The sequence below is a fragment of the Ovis aries genome, chromosome 13 (genome assembly GCF_016772045.2).
Source record: "Ovis aries strain OAR_USU_Benz2616 breed Rambouillet chromosome 13, ARS-UI_Ramb_v3.0, whole genome shotgun sequence".
In the NCBI taxonomy this organism is placed as follows: Eukaryota; Metazoa; Chordata; class Mammalia; order Artiodactyla; family Bovidae; genus Ovis; species Ovis aries.
Window position 1 is genome coordinate 52,742,911 of NC_056066.1, and position 18,715 is coordinate 52,761,625.

Here is an 18,715-nt window from a genome sequence, read left to right on the forward strand (position 1 = left end):
ACACTCTGAGCATCAGCCTATAAGCAGAGGCAATATACACTGCCTTTACTGTTCTTTCCCTGGGCCCAGAACATTAACTGACCCGTAGCAGAGGCTCATATATTTAAGACTTCAAATAACTGAAAGAGATGCATTAAGTGTGTGGCCTAAAGCAAAATATTTCATTTCTTTTAGGTCTCAGTTTTAGTTACAAAGGGAGGAAGAAACTATCACTGTTTCTGTCAACTTGGCGCCGCAGACAACACAGGAAAGAGAACGTGTTCCACAGTCCAGTTTGGGAAACTTGTACAGAAACTTTGTGAATCTTGAAGGGGATGACACTGGAAGGTTCACAATGTAGCCTGAACTTCCTGAAGCAGCGACTCTGGAGCACTTGTGGACATTGCCAGGCTGCACGGCAACCCTATGACAGAGGAACCCTCACCCTATGAATAAAGGACTGCTCCCCACAGATTCGAAACAACTTGTCCCATGTTTCATACAGTCAGCTTAGACAAGAGATGTCTAAAAGCAAATCTAAACCCCAAAGCCCATGCTAGGCTGCCACTGTTTACTGTGGAGTTGACAAATTCTACAAGTGAGGGAAAAAACAGTACTTGTAGGGAGACAAAGCCAAGACTTCCAACCCATGTTGAAGTTTCAAGACTGACATAGGGGACCCTTTGGCAATGCAAATTGCTACATCCCAAGGAGTGGTGTAAGATGAAGTCCAGACCATTCATTAACCACAGAGAAGACAATTTAAGAGTGAACTGAAGAGCTTGTAGAATACAGGGAAACTGGAAGAATCTCCTGGAAAGTCTTTTCAAAACAAATAGATTCACCATGGAAAGAGGGTGGGCTTTTCAGGACAGATGGGGCAGAGATGGGCATAAAAAGTGGAAGCCTATTTTGAAAAAGGACCCCAGGTGATATTGAGCATGTTCTCAATCCACTATCAAACTGATCTGAAGTGGGCCAAGAAGTTCTCTTGAGACGGGCCTTGCAGAATCTTGAGATCAGGCAAAAGCTCCAAACAAAATGCACTAGCTGACTCCACCCTACCCCAGACCCTATCCATCCTTACTAAGGTCAGATCTAGTGCATCTTCAGGGGAGAAGAGGAAATTGTTACCCCTCTTAAAACGATTTAGACCTTGAAATCAAGACAAATCTGGGATCACATCCCTTAAGCTATGAAAAATTGTAAAGAAAACAGGAGGACAACCCTACATCCCTTACAAGCTGATTAACCTTCATCAACTTACCTTCAAGTTCATCTCTAATCCTTAGTTTCTCTGTTTATAGAAAGAGGAGAGGATTTACTTTTAAAGTTATTACCTCCAGTCACTGTAAGAGATATAGGGCAGAGCTGGGGCTCAGATTAGCAACCTCTCCCCTGAGAACACTCCTCAGGCCTTCCTAGCCCACTGGCTAGGAAGAGACCCCCAGCTACTTGTAGTCTGAACAAGACACGTGACCACTCAGGATGCACACACCCACTGACTGCAGTTAAAACCCCCAAACGAGGATTTGCCCTCCCCAGAACTGCAAAACCCCTTTGCCTCACTAAGCCCTACCTTTTCTAGAAATAAAACCACTTACAAGTCAGCCTCAGAAAGTTAAGAACGTGTAAAACAAGAGGAAAAAGATATTCGATGTTGTTGTGTGACAGTTCTGGCCCACCTGTGGGGTTATTATGCTGCGGGTCCCAAGAGGACCTAGCCTAAAAACTATCAGTCAGCTTGAGTGCCCTGGGAAGAAGAGCTGGGGGGGTCTCAGAGGAAAAAGACGAACCAGAGTCTGCAGGGTGGAGCCCGATGGTTCGGGGATTTTTGGAACCAGACAAGGAGTGGGTGTGGGTGGGTCCGGCTGAGTTTTTTCCTTTCTGTTTGCTTTGGGAGGGAAAGAGAAGGGCCCAAGCCTGTGAGGGGGCTCGGGAGTTCTTCCACTAACTCTGAGCCCAACCCCCTCCACTTCCAAATCCGACCTTCAAAGTGCTAGACGTTTCATACTAATGGCTCACTTAAGGAGCACTAGTATCACAATGGTTAGCACTTAATGAGCCCTTGTTATGAAAAAACCAGCTAACATTAGGGCTGGGAACTGATTCCGGATCTGGAGAGGGGAGGGCGGACTTTTTGCCTGGCGCAGAAAGGAGGGTGTGTCGGGTCCAGGGTTGACAGGACTGGGACCAGATTCTAGGGGTCCAGGGGTCAGTTCGGGTCTGGCCACCAGACTCTTGGGCCCAGGCCCGGCGTGGCCAGGGCGGCCCTCGGCGCTCCTACCTTTAAGCGAGGTCTCCACCAGGCGCAGGTAAAGCTGCGAGCTCTTGTTGCCGTGGCTCATGCGCTGGGCGAGCCCGTTGCGCTGCAGGACGCACTCTTCAAACTGCACGACATTCTGGTGGCGCCGCTTGAGGCTGGTCAGGGCCCAGAATTCGGCCAGCGCCAGCTCCACGTTCTCGGGGGCGTCGCAGCGGATCTTCTTGACCGCCACCCGGGCCCCGCTGCGCCCGGCCACTGCCTCGTACACCACGCCGTAGCTGCCGCGCCCGATCTCCGCCAACAGGCTGTAGCGCGGCCGCGCCGACCCGCCGCCGCCCTCCGGCCGCCGCCGCGCCAGGTAGGCCTCGCCTGGGGCCTGGGCCGCCACCGGATCCATGGCCTGGGCCGCCGCCGCCGGCCTCAGCTTCGCGCTGAGCGCCCGCGGCACTGGGCTTCGCCTTTTCCGCTCGGGGCTTTGTGTACCTCTGCGAGCGCCGTCCTCCTCCCCCGTTTCCATGGCTGCGGGCGGCGGGGGGAGCAGCAACGGCGCTGCCCGGGACCCCCCTGCCTCATCCCTCCGTCCGGCCCCGGGACGCGGAAGAGCGGGACCTTGGATTGTGACCTGCGGGCGAAAAAGTCGGTTAAACGACTAGGCCGAGGCGGGGAGGCCTGGAGCGTAAGCCTCAGGGCGTCCCACCTCCTCCTCCGGCCGTTGCGGCCCCTTTAAGACGGAAGCCACGGCTGCAGAGCGAACGGGGGAGGGGAGGGGAAAGCGGGAAAGACGAAACCACGGGGCACTGGCTTAGAGGGGGGAGCCGGAGAAAAGAGCAAAAAGTCCCCGCCTTTTCAGTTAATTTATCGTGTAGCAGTACGAAAAACAAGGACCCGCTGTTTCCATGACTGATGAAAACCGCCTTCAGAAGCAATTCAGACTGTAGAAATCTTTTTCCGCTGCTTGGCTCCCTCTGGGATGCCCCTCCCCGCGTCCCGCCCTGAGTTCTCCCGGGTGTAAACAGTCCATTGAATTAAGCCCGAGCAGAGCCCTGCGGACCGACCCAAGTCCCGCCGGACTGCGGGTGTAAGGGGTTGGCTTAAAAGTTCGGCGTCCCTGAGCGCGCCCAACCTGGGGCCCAACTGCCCTCACAGACGCCCGAGGCGGCAGCCGTAGTTCCAGCTTCGGTGCTAGCTTTTACGCCGCGGACAGCGCGCTTACCTGGCCGGCGCCCTTCCACTTCCGGGCAGCGCGTTTCCCTCCTAAGGCCCCCGGCTGGGGATGGTCCGCCCCGGGACGGGGCTGCCTCGGGTACGGAGCCGCGCGGGAGGCCGCGGCCCGAGTCGGGCGGGCGACGGCGCCTGCTACTGCACGAGTGACGGCAGCAGTGCTCTCGGGGGACAGCTGGGCGTCCGGGCTCCCGCGGCTCTCCACGTGTTCGCGCCAGCTGAGCCCTTTACGTAACCTTTTTATATAAGCCGCACGTCCGGCCCTCAGTCGGGCCAGCGGAGGCTCCTGGTGGCCCATCCCCCGGAAGGCCGGCTGAGTGCTGCGCCGCCGGCGTCTTGCCAGGGTCGGCCGACGAGCCGCAGCCCGGCGCACCCACGCGGGGCGGGGGCCCAATCACAGGCGAGAACACCCAACCAACAAAAAATAGGCGCCAAATTCCCGCGATTCGGCTATGGCCTCTAGTCTTCGCAGCCGCCTGTGCACCGCAACCTCCTCTCTTCGCCCGCGCTGCGAGAAGAGCTGCACGCAGTAGGCGCTAATAAATACTGATTGGTCGATTGGATTGGTCGGTTTAATTGATTCATAGGTCTTGCCTGGGAACCGCCCGGACTGGGTTGGACTCCATACCCTGTCTCCCTACTAAACCTGTTGATCTTGGGCAAACCATTGCCTCCACTTGGAGCCTCAGTTTTTTCTTCTGCAAAATGGGTAGACTGGCCCTTACCTCCCAGGATTGATAGTCCCAAATTAAATAAGTATATTTTATATAAAATGTTAATATGTAAATATTTAGATGTAAATAGAAAGTGGCTAATTGGGTGCAGGGCTGAGAGCGCTGAATGTAAGCTCCGTTTAGGCAGGAATTTTAAAATATCTTGTTCACTGCTGCTGCTGCTGCTACTGCTGCTAAGTCACTTCAGTCGTGTCCGACCCTGTGTGACCCCATAGACGGCAGCCCACCAGGCTCCCGCATCCCTAGAATTCTCCAGGCAAGAACACTGGAGTGGGCTGCCATTTCCTTCTCCAATGCATGAAAGTGAAAAGTCAAAGGGAAGTCGCTCAGTCGTGTCCCACTCTGTGCGACCCCATAGATGGCAGCCCACCAGGCTCCCCCGTCCCTGGGATTCTCCAGACCAGAACACTGGAGTGGGTATCAAATCATATGGGTGTCTGCAAATTAGTTAACACACTTTCTTGTGTCTCTCCTCCTTATCTGTAAAATGGGAAGAGCAGTATGTGAGAATTCACTGAGTTTAGAAGGTTAAAGCACTTAGGACAGGGCCTTCACACACATTAAATGTTAGATATTATTAAGTAAATTAATACGCAGAATCATTTTTACAATGTAAGTGTGATCGATGAAAAGAATGAGCTAAAGAGTGCCAGGGGGCTGGGGACAGGCCACTTTTGTTGGTATGATCACGAAAATAAATTTTGGGGGTAAAATTTCAAATTTATATATAAATTGCAAGCATGGTAAAGATTCTCACAACTTTTTTAACCAGGATAATAGTTTGCTATATTTTACTACATTTGCACTGTCGTATTCTCTTGTGTATTTGTGTATGTATTATATATAGACGTGGGTGTACTTTTCCCCCCACACCACTTTATGTTTCAGACATCGTGCCTCTTTAATCCCGAATACGTCTGTGTGTATTTCCTAAGAACATGAATATTGTCTTGCAAAACCTTGGTACAACTATCAAAATGAAGAATTTTGACAATAACACAATTTTTAATACATCTTCCATACTAAATGTAGCCACTTGTCCCAATAATGTAGCTATTCCCATGATCCAATCAGGATCACATATTTACATTTAGTTGTCATGCCTCTTTGGTGGTGGTGGTTTAGTTGCTAAGTCATATTAGACTGTTTGTAACCTGCATGGACTGTAGCCTGCTGGGCTCTTCTGACCATGGGGATTCTCCAGGCAAAAACTGGAGTGGGTTCGGATTTCCTCCTCCTGTGGATTTTCCCAACCCAGGGATCGAACCTGAGTCTCCTACATTGTTGGCAGATTACCACTGAGCCACCAGGGATTCCCCATGCCTCTTCAGTTTCTTCAGAAAAGCAGTTAATTACTCAGATTTTCTTTGTCTTTGTGACCTTAACGTTTTTGAAGAGTACTGGTGAGTTATTTTCTAGACGTCCTTTAAATTCAGATATGTCTGATCTTTTCTCATGATCAGAATCAGGTTATGCATTTTTGGTAGGAATGGCACCAAAAGAGGTCGAGTCCTCCGTGGACCACATTAGGAGGCACATGACATCGTTTTATCCCAGAACTGATGATGTCCACTTTGATCACTTGGTCAGGTGACGTCGTTTTATCCCAGTACTGGTGACGTCCACTTTGATCACTTGGTCAGGTGACGTCCTTTTATCCCAGTACTGGTGACGTCCACTTTGATCACTTGGTCAGGTGACGTCGTTTTATCCCAGTACTGGTGACGTCCACTTTGATCACTTGGTCAGGTGACGTCGTTTTATCCCAGTACTGGTGATGTCCACTTTGATCACTTGGTCAGGTGACGTCATTTTATCCCAGTACTGGTGATGTCCAGTTTGATCACTTGGTCAGGTGACGTCGTTTTATCCCAGTACTGGTGACGTCCACTTTGATCCGTTGGTGTCTGCCAAGGTCCTCCACTGGAAAGTTGCTGTTTCCCCTTCTTGGTTATTAAGTATCTCATGGGAAGATACCCTGAGACTCTCCTGCTCTGCCTCAGACCCTCACCCAGCTTTTTACATTCATTGAGGATTCTTGCCCCGGTCAGTTTTTCCAGTGATCGCAAATTGGTGGTGGGAGAGCCTCTGGTTTAGTTTGCTGGGGCTGCCATAACAAAATACCACTGACTGGGTGGCTTAATAAATTTATTTTCTCACAGTTGTGGATACTGGAAGTCCAAGATCAAAGTGTTGGCATTTTGGCTTCTCCTGAAACCTCTGTCCTTAGTTTGTAGCTGCTGCCTTCTGGCTGTAAGGCCTAAGACCATCCCTCTGTGTTGGTTATCTTTCCCTCCGCTAGAAAGGACACAGTCACACTGCGTTCAGGCCTACCCTAACTAGCTCATTTAGCTTAATCACCCCATTAAAGACTTTATCTCCGAATATTCTAAGGTACTGGGGGATTGTGAATTCCATGGTGAAGTACAGGGAAACCTGGCATGCTGCAGTCCATGGGGTCGCAAAGAGCTGGACACGACTGAATGACTGAACAACAAAGGTACTGGGAGACTGTAAATTCCACACGTGAGTTTGGCAAGGGTGTGGAGGGAGAGTGACACAATTAAGTCTTCGACAGTGACATGAACTGGAACCTCAAGGTAGCTGTGCTGGTGGAAAGGCATTTCAGGAAGAGGGAATAAGTACAGAAGCTGTGAGACAGGAACATGATTGATGTCAAATGTAAGTCAGTGGGTGAGAATGTAAAATGGTACAACCACTTTGGAGATAAAAGTTTAGCAGTTTCTTATATTTACACTATAGCCCAGTAAGAATTCATTATTACACTTACATAAGAGTGTTTATAGTGGCTTTTTCTTTAAGAGTCCCAAATTGGAAAACACTCCAATGTTCAACAATATTTGAATGAATAACCAGATTGTTGTATTCTTGTACCAAGAAATGCTGTTCATTGGGTGCAAAAAAGGAATGAAATATTGATACAACAACATGGCTGAACCAAAATAATTATGCCAAGTGAAAGAAGTCAGGTACAAAAGTGTATATACTGGATACTTCTATATATAATTCTTGAAAATGCAAACTAATTTATGGTGACTAAGAAAGCAGACTAGTAGTTGGGGTAGGGAGGAGGAGATGGAATATAAAGGGACCTGATAAACTTTTTGAGGGGGTGGATATGTTCGTGACCATGAAATTATCTTACTATACTTTCAAGAGGGGAATATGTAAAAAAAAAACAAAAACTGTCCGCTTTAAATAAGTGCAGTTTTTGTACATCAAGTTTACACCTTTACCTAAATAAAGCTACTTTATAAATGGGGGCGGAGGGGAAGAGTACATACTGTGTAATTCCATTAATGTAAACACAAGCCGCACTGACCTATGGTAGCAGAAATCATGTCAGTAGTCATCTTTGGGTGGGAATTGACTGCTTAGGGAGGGGCACAAGGGGATTTTCTGGGTGATGGAGTTTTACTGTATGTAAATTACATTGCAGTAAAGTTGATTTAAAAGATGAGAAAACAAACCATACTGTGCCACCATGAACACCCATATCTTTACTTAGAGCTTCTTTTTCATTAAATAATTTATTATTATTTTAAAAATTATTTTATTTTTGGCTGCACTGGTTCCTTGTTGCTCCCGGCAGGCTTTCTCTGGCTGCGGCACACAGGCGTCTCACTGCACTGGCTTCTCTTGTTGCGGAGTGTGGGCTCTAGGGCGTGCTGGCTTCAGGAGTTGCAATATGTGGGCTCAGTAGTTGTGTTGCCCAGGCTAGGTTGCCCCGCAGCATGTGGAATCTTCCTGGGCCAGGGACCGAACCTGAGTTCCCTGCATTGGCTGGCAAATTCTTAGCCACTGGACCGCCAGAAAAGTCCTACCTAGAGTTTCTAAGGGCAGACGGCGGCATCGCGCTCAGGCACAGCTCTGGCTCCACTCCTGTCCTCACTGGCCTCGTGTTGAACAAGCCCTGTGGAGTCGCCCTTCCTGTAGTTTTCCTACCTGAGCTTTAGGAGAGATCAGACCTGAAGCTCTGGGAGAACCATAATGAGTGTGTAAACTCTTTTTCATGCTGTGAGAAGGGCCAGGCTACTTGAAAAATTGTTGATGGCTTGATGTTTTTTCCCTGCACTTTGGTTTAAGTTACAGAAATAACCTATTCTTATTATTATGACCAATAGCCAATATGTATTAAAGTTTTCTGTCCAGCACAGAAATTAACAGAGAATTCTCATGCCCATCCTGTGAGGTAGTTACTGTCATTAGCCCCATTTTACAGGTGAAGAGACAGAGAGGAGTTTGATTAACTGGGATTTGAACTGACACCTCAGGCTCTCTACACCACCTTACCCTGCTCGGCCTCCCCACAGTAAGCATTTACTTGAACAATTATGGCAAACCTTCTTTCACGCCTTTCTCTGTCGACAAACAGCCCTACCTCCAGTTCCCTGGAGCCTCGCACAGTGCCAGATATGACTAGAGCTCAATATTTAGTGACAGAAGAGATGAAAGAAAAGGGAGGCGAAGCAGGGAGGCTTTAGGTCCTTCCAGTAGAACCCTGCCTTTGAGGGTTTGACATAGAAAGTAAGACATAGTGGGATTATGTGATTCCAAATAACATTAGCCTTACAAAGGACAATAAAGCCGGTGAAGGAAGAGCAAAGGGTGGTGTAGGTTCCATGTTAGAATGGAGGGTTCAGGAAAGGAGTTGACGATTGAGCAGAGCCTAGTAGAAGCGAAAGAATCAGCCAAATGCATGCTGACTAGAAGAACGTTCTGTGTCAGGGGGAAGAGCAGGTGGAAAGGCCCTGAGACTGTAGCAGGTGAAGAGGCTGGTGTGACTGGAGCACGGGGAATAGAGAAGAGTAGCGGGAAACAGGATGATGGTGCTCCCTTCTCATCACTGGTACTTCAGGGGGTGAGAATACCCAAGGGGCGGCTGACCCTGAGTTGGTGGGGAGTGATTCTGTGAGAAGAGCATGAGGCTCTGGCCTGAGAGGGAAAGGTTGGTGAGTGGAGAAGTGTAGAAGGGATGGAAGCTGACAGAAGGCTGAGGCTGCTCCAGTGGGCTGTGTGAGAGGGTAGTGAGAATGAGGAGAAAGCTTGGGGGTTGAGGGTTGGGGGCAGGAGGTGGCAGGGGGCCATGGTGGAGAATTATCTGAAATAACAATTATAACAGGGCAGCTCAGGGGGGTTCCTAAGGGGGGAGAAGCTGATACAGGGTATGGGAGGGGACCGTGGAGGTGCTGAAGGACAGACGCTTGAGGTGGATGCCTCAGGTAGACGGTGTACTCTGAGCCAGGGACACTGGGAAGAGCTGGGGGGAAGGCTATGCTGTTGGCTTGAATTCCCCTCCCTTGACAGAACTGTATTTCTGAGGCTCCAGGAGCGCTGTCTCCAAGAAAAACTGGAGCCTGTCATGCTTTCTAACTAGTCTCTCGAAACTACAGGGAGAGACAGTTGACTCCGTTTTATGAATGGGAAGACAGAGCCTCAGAAGCTGTCACATCACAAACAAGCTGAATGGCTGAAATCTGATACCCAGCAGCCTTGTGTTTTGGTATCCAAACTCTTAGTTAGTTAGTTCAGTTGCTCAGTCCTGTCCAACTCTTTGCCACCCCATGGACTGTAGCATACCAGGCTTCCCTGTCCATCACCAACTCCTGGAACTTACTCAAACTCATGTCTATCGAGTTGCTGATGCCATCCAACCATCTCATCCTCTATCATCCCCTTCTCCTCCTGCCTTCAATCTTTCTCAGCATCAGGGTCTTTTCTAATGAGTCGGCTTTTCGCATCAGGTAGCCCAGGTATTGGAGCTTCAGCTTTAGCGTCAGTCCTTCCAGTGAATATTCAGGGTTGATTTCCTTTAGGATTGACTGGTTTGATCTGCTTGCAGTCCAGGGGACTCTCAAGAGTCCTTTCTCTAACACCACACTTCAAAAGCATTAATTCTTTGGCACTCAGCTTTCCTTATAGTCCAACTCTCACATCCATATATGAATACTGGAAAAACCATGGCTTTGACTAAACAGACCTTTGTAGGCAGAGTAACGTCTCTGGTTTTTAATATGCTGTCTAGGTTGGTCAAAGCTTTTCTTCTAAAGAGCAAGAGTCTTTTAATTTCATGGCTGCAGTCACCATCTGCAGTGATTTTGGAGCCCAAGAAAATAAAGGCTGTCACTGTTTCCATCTAAACTCTTAACTGTTATACAAACCAAGGTTCTCCAGCTTGAGTGCACCTCAGTATCACCTAGATTGTTGGGCCCCACCCCCAGAGCCGCTAACCAGTGAGTCCTAGATTGGGCTTGATTATTTACATCTCACTGGTCCCAGGTGATGCTGATGTTGATGTTGCTGGCCCAGGAGCCACACTTTGAAAACTAATGCACAAGCTAGAATGCCCCTGGACTGAGCACAACAATGATACAGTTGTAGAGGACCGGAGTTCTGGCAGAGAATCGGGATGGATTGGGGCTATTACATTGAAAACTTAAGCAAATAAGTCACGAGGTGATTATTGAAGCCAAGAAAATAAAAACAATTTTTAAGGAAAACATTGTAATCATCATAAACTATAACACTCAGCTGGAAATAATATTACATTGTCATTATAGTGTAAAAACAGTACATTGATTTAACCAGAAATTATGATATAATTATTTGGGGAAAATTGGAGTGGGAGCATGTGTATGTGCGAGAGCGTGTGTGTGTGTGTGTGTGTGTGTGGAGAGAAAGAGAAAAACTGTATCCTTATTCTTTATAGCTGTAAGAAATAGGAAAAGTCTAAAATTTTAAAATCTTAGCGTGACACCATAATCAGGTATAAAGAAGTAAGTGGGCATTTCCCAGGTGGCAGGTGGATACCCTGCAATGCAGGGGACTTGCGTTTGATCCCTGGTCAGGCAACTAAGATTCCACATGCCACGGGGCAACTAAGCCGAGCACCGAAACTATTGAGCCCACGCACCTTGACTCGAGAGTGTGTGCACCTCAACAAAAGATACTACCCCCAAGCACCACAACTAAGACCTAGCGCAGCTCCTCGCCTCCAGAAAGTAACCACAGAATGAGTTGTTGCTTCATAGAATGGATCTCAGTGGCGAGAAAGGGATTTTTGTTTTGAGCCTTGTAGTACTATCTAGGAGAAGGCGATGGCACCCCACTCCAGTACTCTTGCCTGGAAAATCCCATGGATGGAGGAGCCTGGTAGGCTGCAGTCCATGGGGTCGCTAAGAGTCGGACACGACTGAGCAACTTCCCTTTGACTTTTCACTTTCATGCATTGGAGAAGGAAATGGCAGCCCACTCCAGTGTTCTTGCCTGGAGAATCCCAGGGATGGGGGAGCCTGGTGGGCTGTGGTCTACGGGGTTGCACAGACTCAGATACGACTGAAGCAACTTAGCAGCAGCAGCAGTACTATCTAACTTGTAGCGGTAACTGACTCTTAAACATTATATATATATATATATTTATTACCAAGATTAAAATTGAAATTAAAAATAAAAGAGGATTTAGCCATCACTGAAACAGCCTGTCAGCTTGGTGGCGCTGTTCAGCTGCTGGCCACAATACCCACCTCTTGTCCTTGAATTGCCTAGAAGCATCTGGAGGGCTACAAGCAGTAAGTATCCAAATCACACCCTGGGGACACTACACTGGAGATTTTACATCCAGTGAGACTCAACAGAGGAGGCCTCTTGTCTATTTATTGAGGACCTGAGTCAGAAAACTAAGATGGAAGCAGATACAGCCACTCTGTTTCCCAAACTTAATGGATTGTTCTCATTTCAAATGTTCTTCCTATCAGCTCAGTGCTCAGATTTTCCACTTCTGTCTTTTGGGAATGGCATAGAAATTCTTTGTTCAGCTCTCATCTGAGTATTTGCTGCAGAAAATTTGCTGTTAATTTCTCAGGAGTTGTTTTTGATTCTTTGAAAGGTAAAGGAATGCAATGAGCTAGCAGGGCAAAGTCCTTGATTCTATAACTACTATGGGACATTCAAAATAAACTATTGAGGAGTCTAGTTGAAATGTACATGACTGGAAGGCAGCAAAGTACACAAAATGATCAAAGTGTGAAGCATACGTCCTTTTAGGAAGGGAATTTGAAAATTCATTGTTTATTAATATATTTAAAAATTCATACACTTTGAACCAGGGATTTCATTTCTAGGATTTATCCTATAGAAATACATGCCCACGCATGGAAGAGTATGTATGCTACAAGGATTTTTATTCTGGTCATTTGTAATAGTAAACTATTAGAAATATTCAAGGGCCAGAGACAGGGGATTAGTTACATATAGCCACACATTTGAATATAATGTAGCCCAAAATGAAGGAGTTATCTCCTGTATGCTACCACAGAATAAGAATTCACAACAAATAGCTGAGTAATTTCAGATCCTAAAAGATAATGCTGTGGAAGTGCTGCACTCAACATGCCAGCAAATTTGGAAAACATAGCAGTGGCCACAGGACTGGAAAAGGTCAGTTTCCATTCCAATCCCAAAGAAAGGAGATGCCAAGGAATATTCAAACTATTGCACAATTGCACTCATCTCACACACTAGCAAAGTAATGCTTAAAATTCTCCAAGCCAGGCTTCAATAGTACATGAACTGAGAACTTCCAGATGTTCAAGCTGGGTTTTGAAAAGGCAGAAGAACCAGAGATCAAATTGCCAACATCCAATGGATCATAGCAAAAGCAAGAGAGTTCCAGAAAACCATCTCAGTTCAGTTCAGTTCAGTCGCTCAGTTGTGTCCGACTCTTTGCGACCCCCATGAATCGCAGCACGCCAGGCCTCCCTGTCCATCACCATCTCCTGGAGTTCACTCAGACTCACGTCCATCGAGTCCGTGATGCCATCCAGCCATCTCATCCTTGGTCGTCCCCTTTTCCTCCTGCCCCCAATCCCTCCCAGCATCAGAGTCTTTTCCAATGAGTCAACTCTTCGTATGAGGTGGCCAGAGTACTGGAGCTTCAGCTTTAGCATCATTCCTTCCAAAGAAATCCCAGGGCTGATCTCCTTCAGAATGGCCTGGTTGGATCTCCTTGCAGTCCAAGGGACTCTCAAGAGTCTTCTCCAACACCACAGTTCAAAAGCATCAATTCTTCGGCACTCAGCCTTCTTCACAGTCCAACTCTCACATCCATACATGACCACAGGAAAAACCATAGCCTTGACTAGACAGACCTTAGTTGGCAAAGTAATGTCTCTGCTTTTGAATATACTATCTAGGTTGGTCATAACTTTTCCTCCAAAGAGTAAGTATCTTTTAATTTCATGGCTGCAGTCACCATCTGCAGTGATTTTGGAGCCCCCAAAAATAAAGTCTGACACTGTTTCCACTGTTTCCCCATCTATTTCCCATGGAGTGATGGGACTGGATGCCATGATCTTCATTTTCTGAATGTTGAGCTTTAAGCCAACTTTTTCGCTCTCCTCTTTCACTTTCATCAGGAAGCTTTTTAGCTCCTCTTCACTTTCTGCCATAAGGGTGGTGTCATCTGCATATCTGAGGTTATTGATATTTCTCCCGGCAATCTTGATTCCAGCTTGTGTTTCTTCCAGTCCATCTACTTCTGCTTTTATTGACTATGTCAAAGCCTTTGACTGTGTGGATCACAGCAAACTGTGAAACATTCTTCAAGAGGTGGAAATACCAGACCACCTTCCCTGCCTCCTGAGAAACCTGTATGCAGGTCAAGAAGCAACAGTTAGAACAGGAAGTGAAACAACAGACTGGTTCCAAATTGGGAAAGGAGTATGTCAAGGCTGTGTATTGTCACTCTGCTTATTTAACTTATATGCAGAGTACATCATGCAAAACGCTGGGCTGGGTAAAGCATGAGTTGGAATCAATACTGCTAGGAGAAATATCAATAACCTCAGATATGCAGATGACACCACCCTTATGGCAGAAAGTGAAGAGGAACTAAAGAGCCTCTTGATGAAAGTGAAAGAAGAGTGAAAAAGCTGACTTAAAACTCAACATTCAGAAAACAAAGATCATGGCATCTGGTTCCATCACTTCATGCTAAATAAATGGGGGAATAATGGAAACAGTAAGAGACTGTTTTCTTGGGCTGCAAAATCACTGCAGATGGTGACTGCAGCCATGAAATTAAAAGACACTTGCTCCTTGGGAGAATAGCTATGACCAACCTAGACAATATATTAAAAACCAGACACATTACTTTGCCTATGAAGGTCCATCTAATCAAAGCTATGGTTTTTCCAGTAGTCATGTATGGATGTTGGACGATAAAGAAAGTTGAGTGCTAAAGAATTGATGCTTTTGAAATGTGGAATTGGAGGAGACTCTTGAGAGTCCCTTGGACTGCAAGGAGATCCAAGCAGTCAATCCTAAAGGAAATCAACCCTGAATATTCACTGGACGGACTGATGCTGAAGCTGAAGCTCCAGTATTTGGGCCACCTGATGTGAAGAACTGACTCACCTGATGATGGGAAAGATTGAAGGCAGGAGGAGAAGGGGGCGACAGAGGATGAGATGGTTAGATGGCATCACCAACTCGATGGACATGAGTTTGAGTAAGCTCTGGGAGTTGGTGATGGACAGGGAGGCCTGGTGTGCTGCAGTCCATGGGGTGGCAAAGAGTTGGACAGGACTGAGTGGCTGAACTGAACATAGAAAGAAGAAAAGTCGATCAGTCATGTCTGACTCTTTGCGACCTCTTGCACTATACAGTCCATGGAATTCTCCAGGCCAGAATACTTGAGTGGGTAGACTTTCCCTTCTCCAGGGGATCTTCCCATCCCAGGGATAGAACCCAGGTCTCCTGCGTTGCAGGCAGATTCTTTACCAACTGAGCTATCAGGAAACTGAACATATTGTTACATAAAATGCAAATATAAACTGGAGACTAACATAACCTCAAATTTTGTGAAATATATATACATAGCTGCTAGCCTTCACTGAGTTGTTTCTCTGTATTTGGGACTGTCCTAGGTGCTATAAATAAATACTAAATAAATAAATACTAATTTATTCCAATACACCTATAGGTTTTTTCATTATTATCTCCATTTTCCATAGAAACTGAGGCTCAGAGAGGTTAGGTTACTTTCTCAAAGCCATAGCACTAAGAAGTGATGGAGCTTGGTTTCAAACTGAGGTATGTCTGGTTCCAAAGCTGGTGGTACTTATATGTACTCATGTTAGTTTCTACCTACATAAAGGAAACATTTGGATAAATAATACTCTACGTGCCAAAAAGAATTCTCTCTAGGTGATTCTTTCAACATTTCTGTATTGTTTGAAGTTTTTATGTATTTAATCTTTGGTATTAGTTTTTAAGTACTTTTTGGTAGATATAAAAAGAAATAAAATTCAGTTTATAAGAATGTGCAATAATGTAGACTGCACTTCCTTGCCCACTTACTTAGTGAATATTGATTAAGCTCCTACTGTCTGCTGGATTAGGGACTGAGATGAATGAAACCCAGTTCCTGTCATAGAGGAACATAGGATCTCGGGAGGACCAGGAAGAAGCACTGGGTCCTCAGTCTTTTCCGGCTGTATTGCACTGTGACTTTCCTGGAGACTTTGGTTGGCCAGAGAGAGATGAGGTTGCGGCGTTGGTATCAACATTCAAAATGTTGCCTCTTTCAACTTACGGTACCAGGTACTGTGCAGAGACCTGAGCATAATACACTTTCAAGATCTCGTTATGAATAAGGCACACTTTCTGCTGGCAGAATCTGGTATTGTGAGGAAAACTGCTATTTTTCTAAATAGTTACAGTTCCCCACTGGTGAAAATAATAATAACTAACACTTAAGAAGTACTCACTAGACACTGGTTCATATACATTTTTAGGTGGTTTTTTTTTAAAATTGTAGAAGTATAGTTGATTTACAATGTTGTGCTAATTTCTGTTGCGTAGCCCAGTGACTCAGTTATATCTGCATTCTGTTTTGTAGTCTTTTCCACTATGGTTTGTCCCATGACACTGAATATAGTTCTCTGTAAGACCTATAGTTCCTAGCAGGACCTTGTTGTCCATCCATTTTATATGTAATAACTTGCACCTCTACTCCATACTCCCCATACATTTCTTGCATATACTAATTTGTTGAATTCTTAACCCTCTGAGATACTGTCTTTATCTCTATTTTATGGATGAGGAAACTAAGGCAGAAAGAGTTTAGGCAACTTGCCCAAGATCACACAACTAAGAAATTCCACTGAAGACCAGGAAATTCCAATTCAGGTAGGTGCTTAGAAGAGCACAACTAAAGAACCCAATGTGTGGGAGAATAATCATGATAAAAAAAAATTGTATTAACAACCCTAACAGTACCTGTCACAACCACACAGAGCTTTGTGAGTTTTAAGTGCTTGTGAATACATGTCTCCATGATAGGTGATCCCCAATATAAAATGACCCTCCCATTTTTCACAATGAGAAGTTTGCAAAAAAGAAAATATTTGGAGGCCCATCTTGAATGTATAAATTCTTAAGACTGTTGATGAAATTATCAAATGTCTATGTATAATATTTATTATTTTAGGTACATGTTTTAAATGTTGTTAATATATTTAAATGTTATTTAAATATATTATATATTAATGACTAATATATTAATTTAGAGATACTGTTTTTTCCCCCTAATCTGACACTTTACAAAACATCTTTATTGCATCTCATCCTGTACATCTTTGACCTCATATCTTTCTTACCCCTGGAATAGGAAATAGCAACCCACTCCAGTATTCTTACCTGGAAAATTTCATGGGCAGATGGTTTCTGAATCACCCAACTCACTTTCTAGATGACATACATTTCACTCCTATATAATTTGTTATCCAGAACTTTCTGAGCTTTACATGATGTTGTCACTGAGATATTTTATACTTAAAGTCCCAGTTCACTTAATCTTAGGACAGTATTTTTTTGTGTGTGTCTCATTGGTTTATAATTGTGCTCACAACATCCTTTTTAAAGTCCTCTTTATGAGGCTTGCATCTTTGCTAAGTCATTTCAGTCGTGTCCGACTCTGTGCGACCCCATAGATGGCAGCCCACTAGGGTTATCCCCGTCCCTGGGATTCTCCAGGCAAGAACGCTGGAGTGGGTTGCCATTTCCTTCTCCAGTGCATGAAAGGGAAAAGTGAAAGTGAAGTCACTCAGTTGTGTCCGACTCTTAGTGACCCCATGGACTGCAGCCCACCAGGCTCCTCCATCCATGGGATTTTCCAAGCAAGAGTACCAGAGTGGGTTGCCATTGCCTTCTCCAGTATAATGACTACATCTGTGTCAAAAACTTCTTTAAACCCCTTTGTCAGGTGACTTCTGTAAATTGGTCTTTTGCAAACAACACTTTGTTGTTTAAAGTAATTGAAGATGCACTTCCTTGATGGTCCAATGGCTGAGACTCGCTGGTCAGGGAAATAGATCCCACCTGCCACAGCTAAGAGTTCGCATGATGCAGCCAAAGATTCTGCATGCCACAACTAAGGCCTGGTGAAGCTGAACAAACAAATACATAGGAAATAACTTAAAAAAATAGTAATTGAGATAGTCTAGGTAATACAAAAGGCTCTGTGAGGCTTTTTAAAAACTGAAATACAAAACAATTCACACTTTTGTCTGAAGGATAATTTATGGGGAAAACCACCTGCCTTATATCCAGGTGTAGGCCACACATTAACCTTATCTCTTAAACTTGGCACACTTGCCTGTACAAATCTGTACAGTGGACCCTATCCTCACATAACACATGGGTAATCTGAGACTCAGAGGTGAGGTGACTTGCCCGAGACACCTCACAAATGGCAGAACTGGAACACAACTGAAACCAGAGTCTGTCTGATCCTCTCACTCACCCTCTCCCATTAAAGCCACTGGGGGGAAAAAAAAATAAAGCCACCGGGAGAGTTTCTAAACCAACTTCCTAATTTAGATGGCTGGCCCTGGTAAGAATGTGGGGCTGTTTTGACAGAATACTAACACTGATTTATTTATTGTTCTCTTATTGCCTTATGTTTGTATAGCTGTGTGCAGTATTTCATAAAGAGAATGGCAAAGCAATTTGCGAATATAAAACCCAGATGCTTAATTTTAATTTCTGGGTTTCTGTTTCAAATTTAGTGCAAGGCAGGTTGTTTATACTGTAAGTAAATGCCCTAGTGTCTATAAAGATCCCTGGAAGCTGCTCTTAGGTCCTGAAATGGTTTATTTGCTTACATTTGTTTTGTTGTTGTAAACTAATCACTTCAGGTATAAAGTGGGAAGAGTCAATGGTGCCTGGCTTGGGGGTGCAAGTTCCCCTACAAGGCTGTGCTGGAGCTGTTTCCTCAAGGCTCATGAGAGCTGTTCGTGCACATCTCTCCCAAGCTCTGCTCAGTGACATCAGGGTGGCAGCTGGAAATCAGCCAGGGGGAGTATTTACACCGTGGAAATTAGTAAAACTTACAAAAAGTCCTTCCATTCCCCCTCTGCCCCTTCCCCAAATGATTTAACCTCCCTGTACATGTGAATAGTAAGAGTACTTTCTTTCCAGGTTTTCTGAAGAT

At 45.5% G+C, this 18,715-nt stretch overlaps 1 protein-coding gene and 1 long non-coding RNA gene across 2 annotated transcripts in view; one reads left to right on the forward strand and one right to left on the reverse strand.

Annotated features, from left to right (window-relative positions):
• STK35 (serine/threonine kinase 35) overlaps window positions 1-3,817 on the reverse strand; it is a 37,185-nt gene extending 33,368 nt beyond the window's left edge. The window contains exons 1-2 of the mRNA XM_042229825.2: window positions 3,459-3,817; window positions 2,267-2,867 (exon numbers count right to left, since the gene is read on the reverse strand). Coding sequence (XP_042085759.1) covers window positions 2,267-2,867; window positions 3,459-3,764 — 907 coding nt within the window. The 5' untranslated portion in view covers window positions 3,765-3,817. The remainder of the gene's footprint in view (window positions 1-2,266; window positions 2,868-3,458) is intronic.
• The window catches only part of LOC114117597 (uncharacterized), an 86,752-nt gene continuing 70,149 nt past the window's right edge, over window positions 2,113-18,715 (forward strand). The window contains exon 1 of the long non-coding RNA XR_003591236.3: window positions 2,113-2,603. This is a non-coding gene — a long non-coding RNA (uncharacterized LOC114117597). The remainder of the gene's footprint in view (window positions 2,604-18,715) is intronic.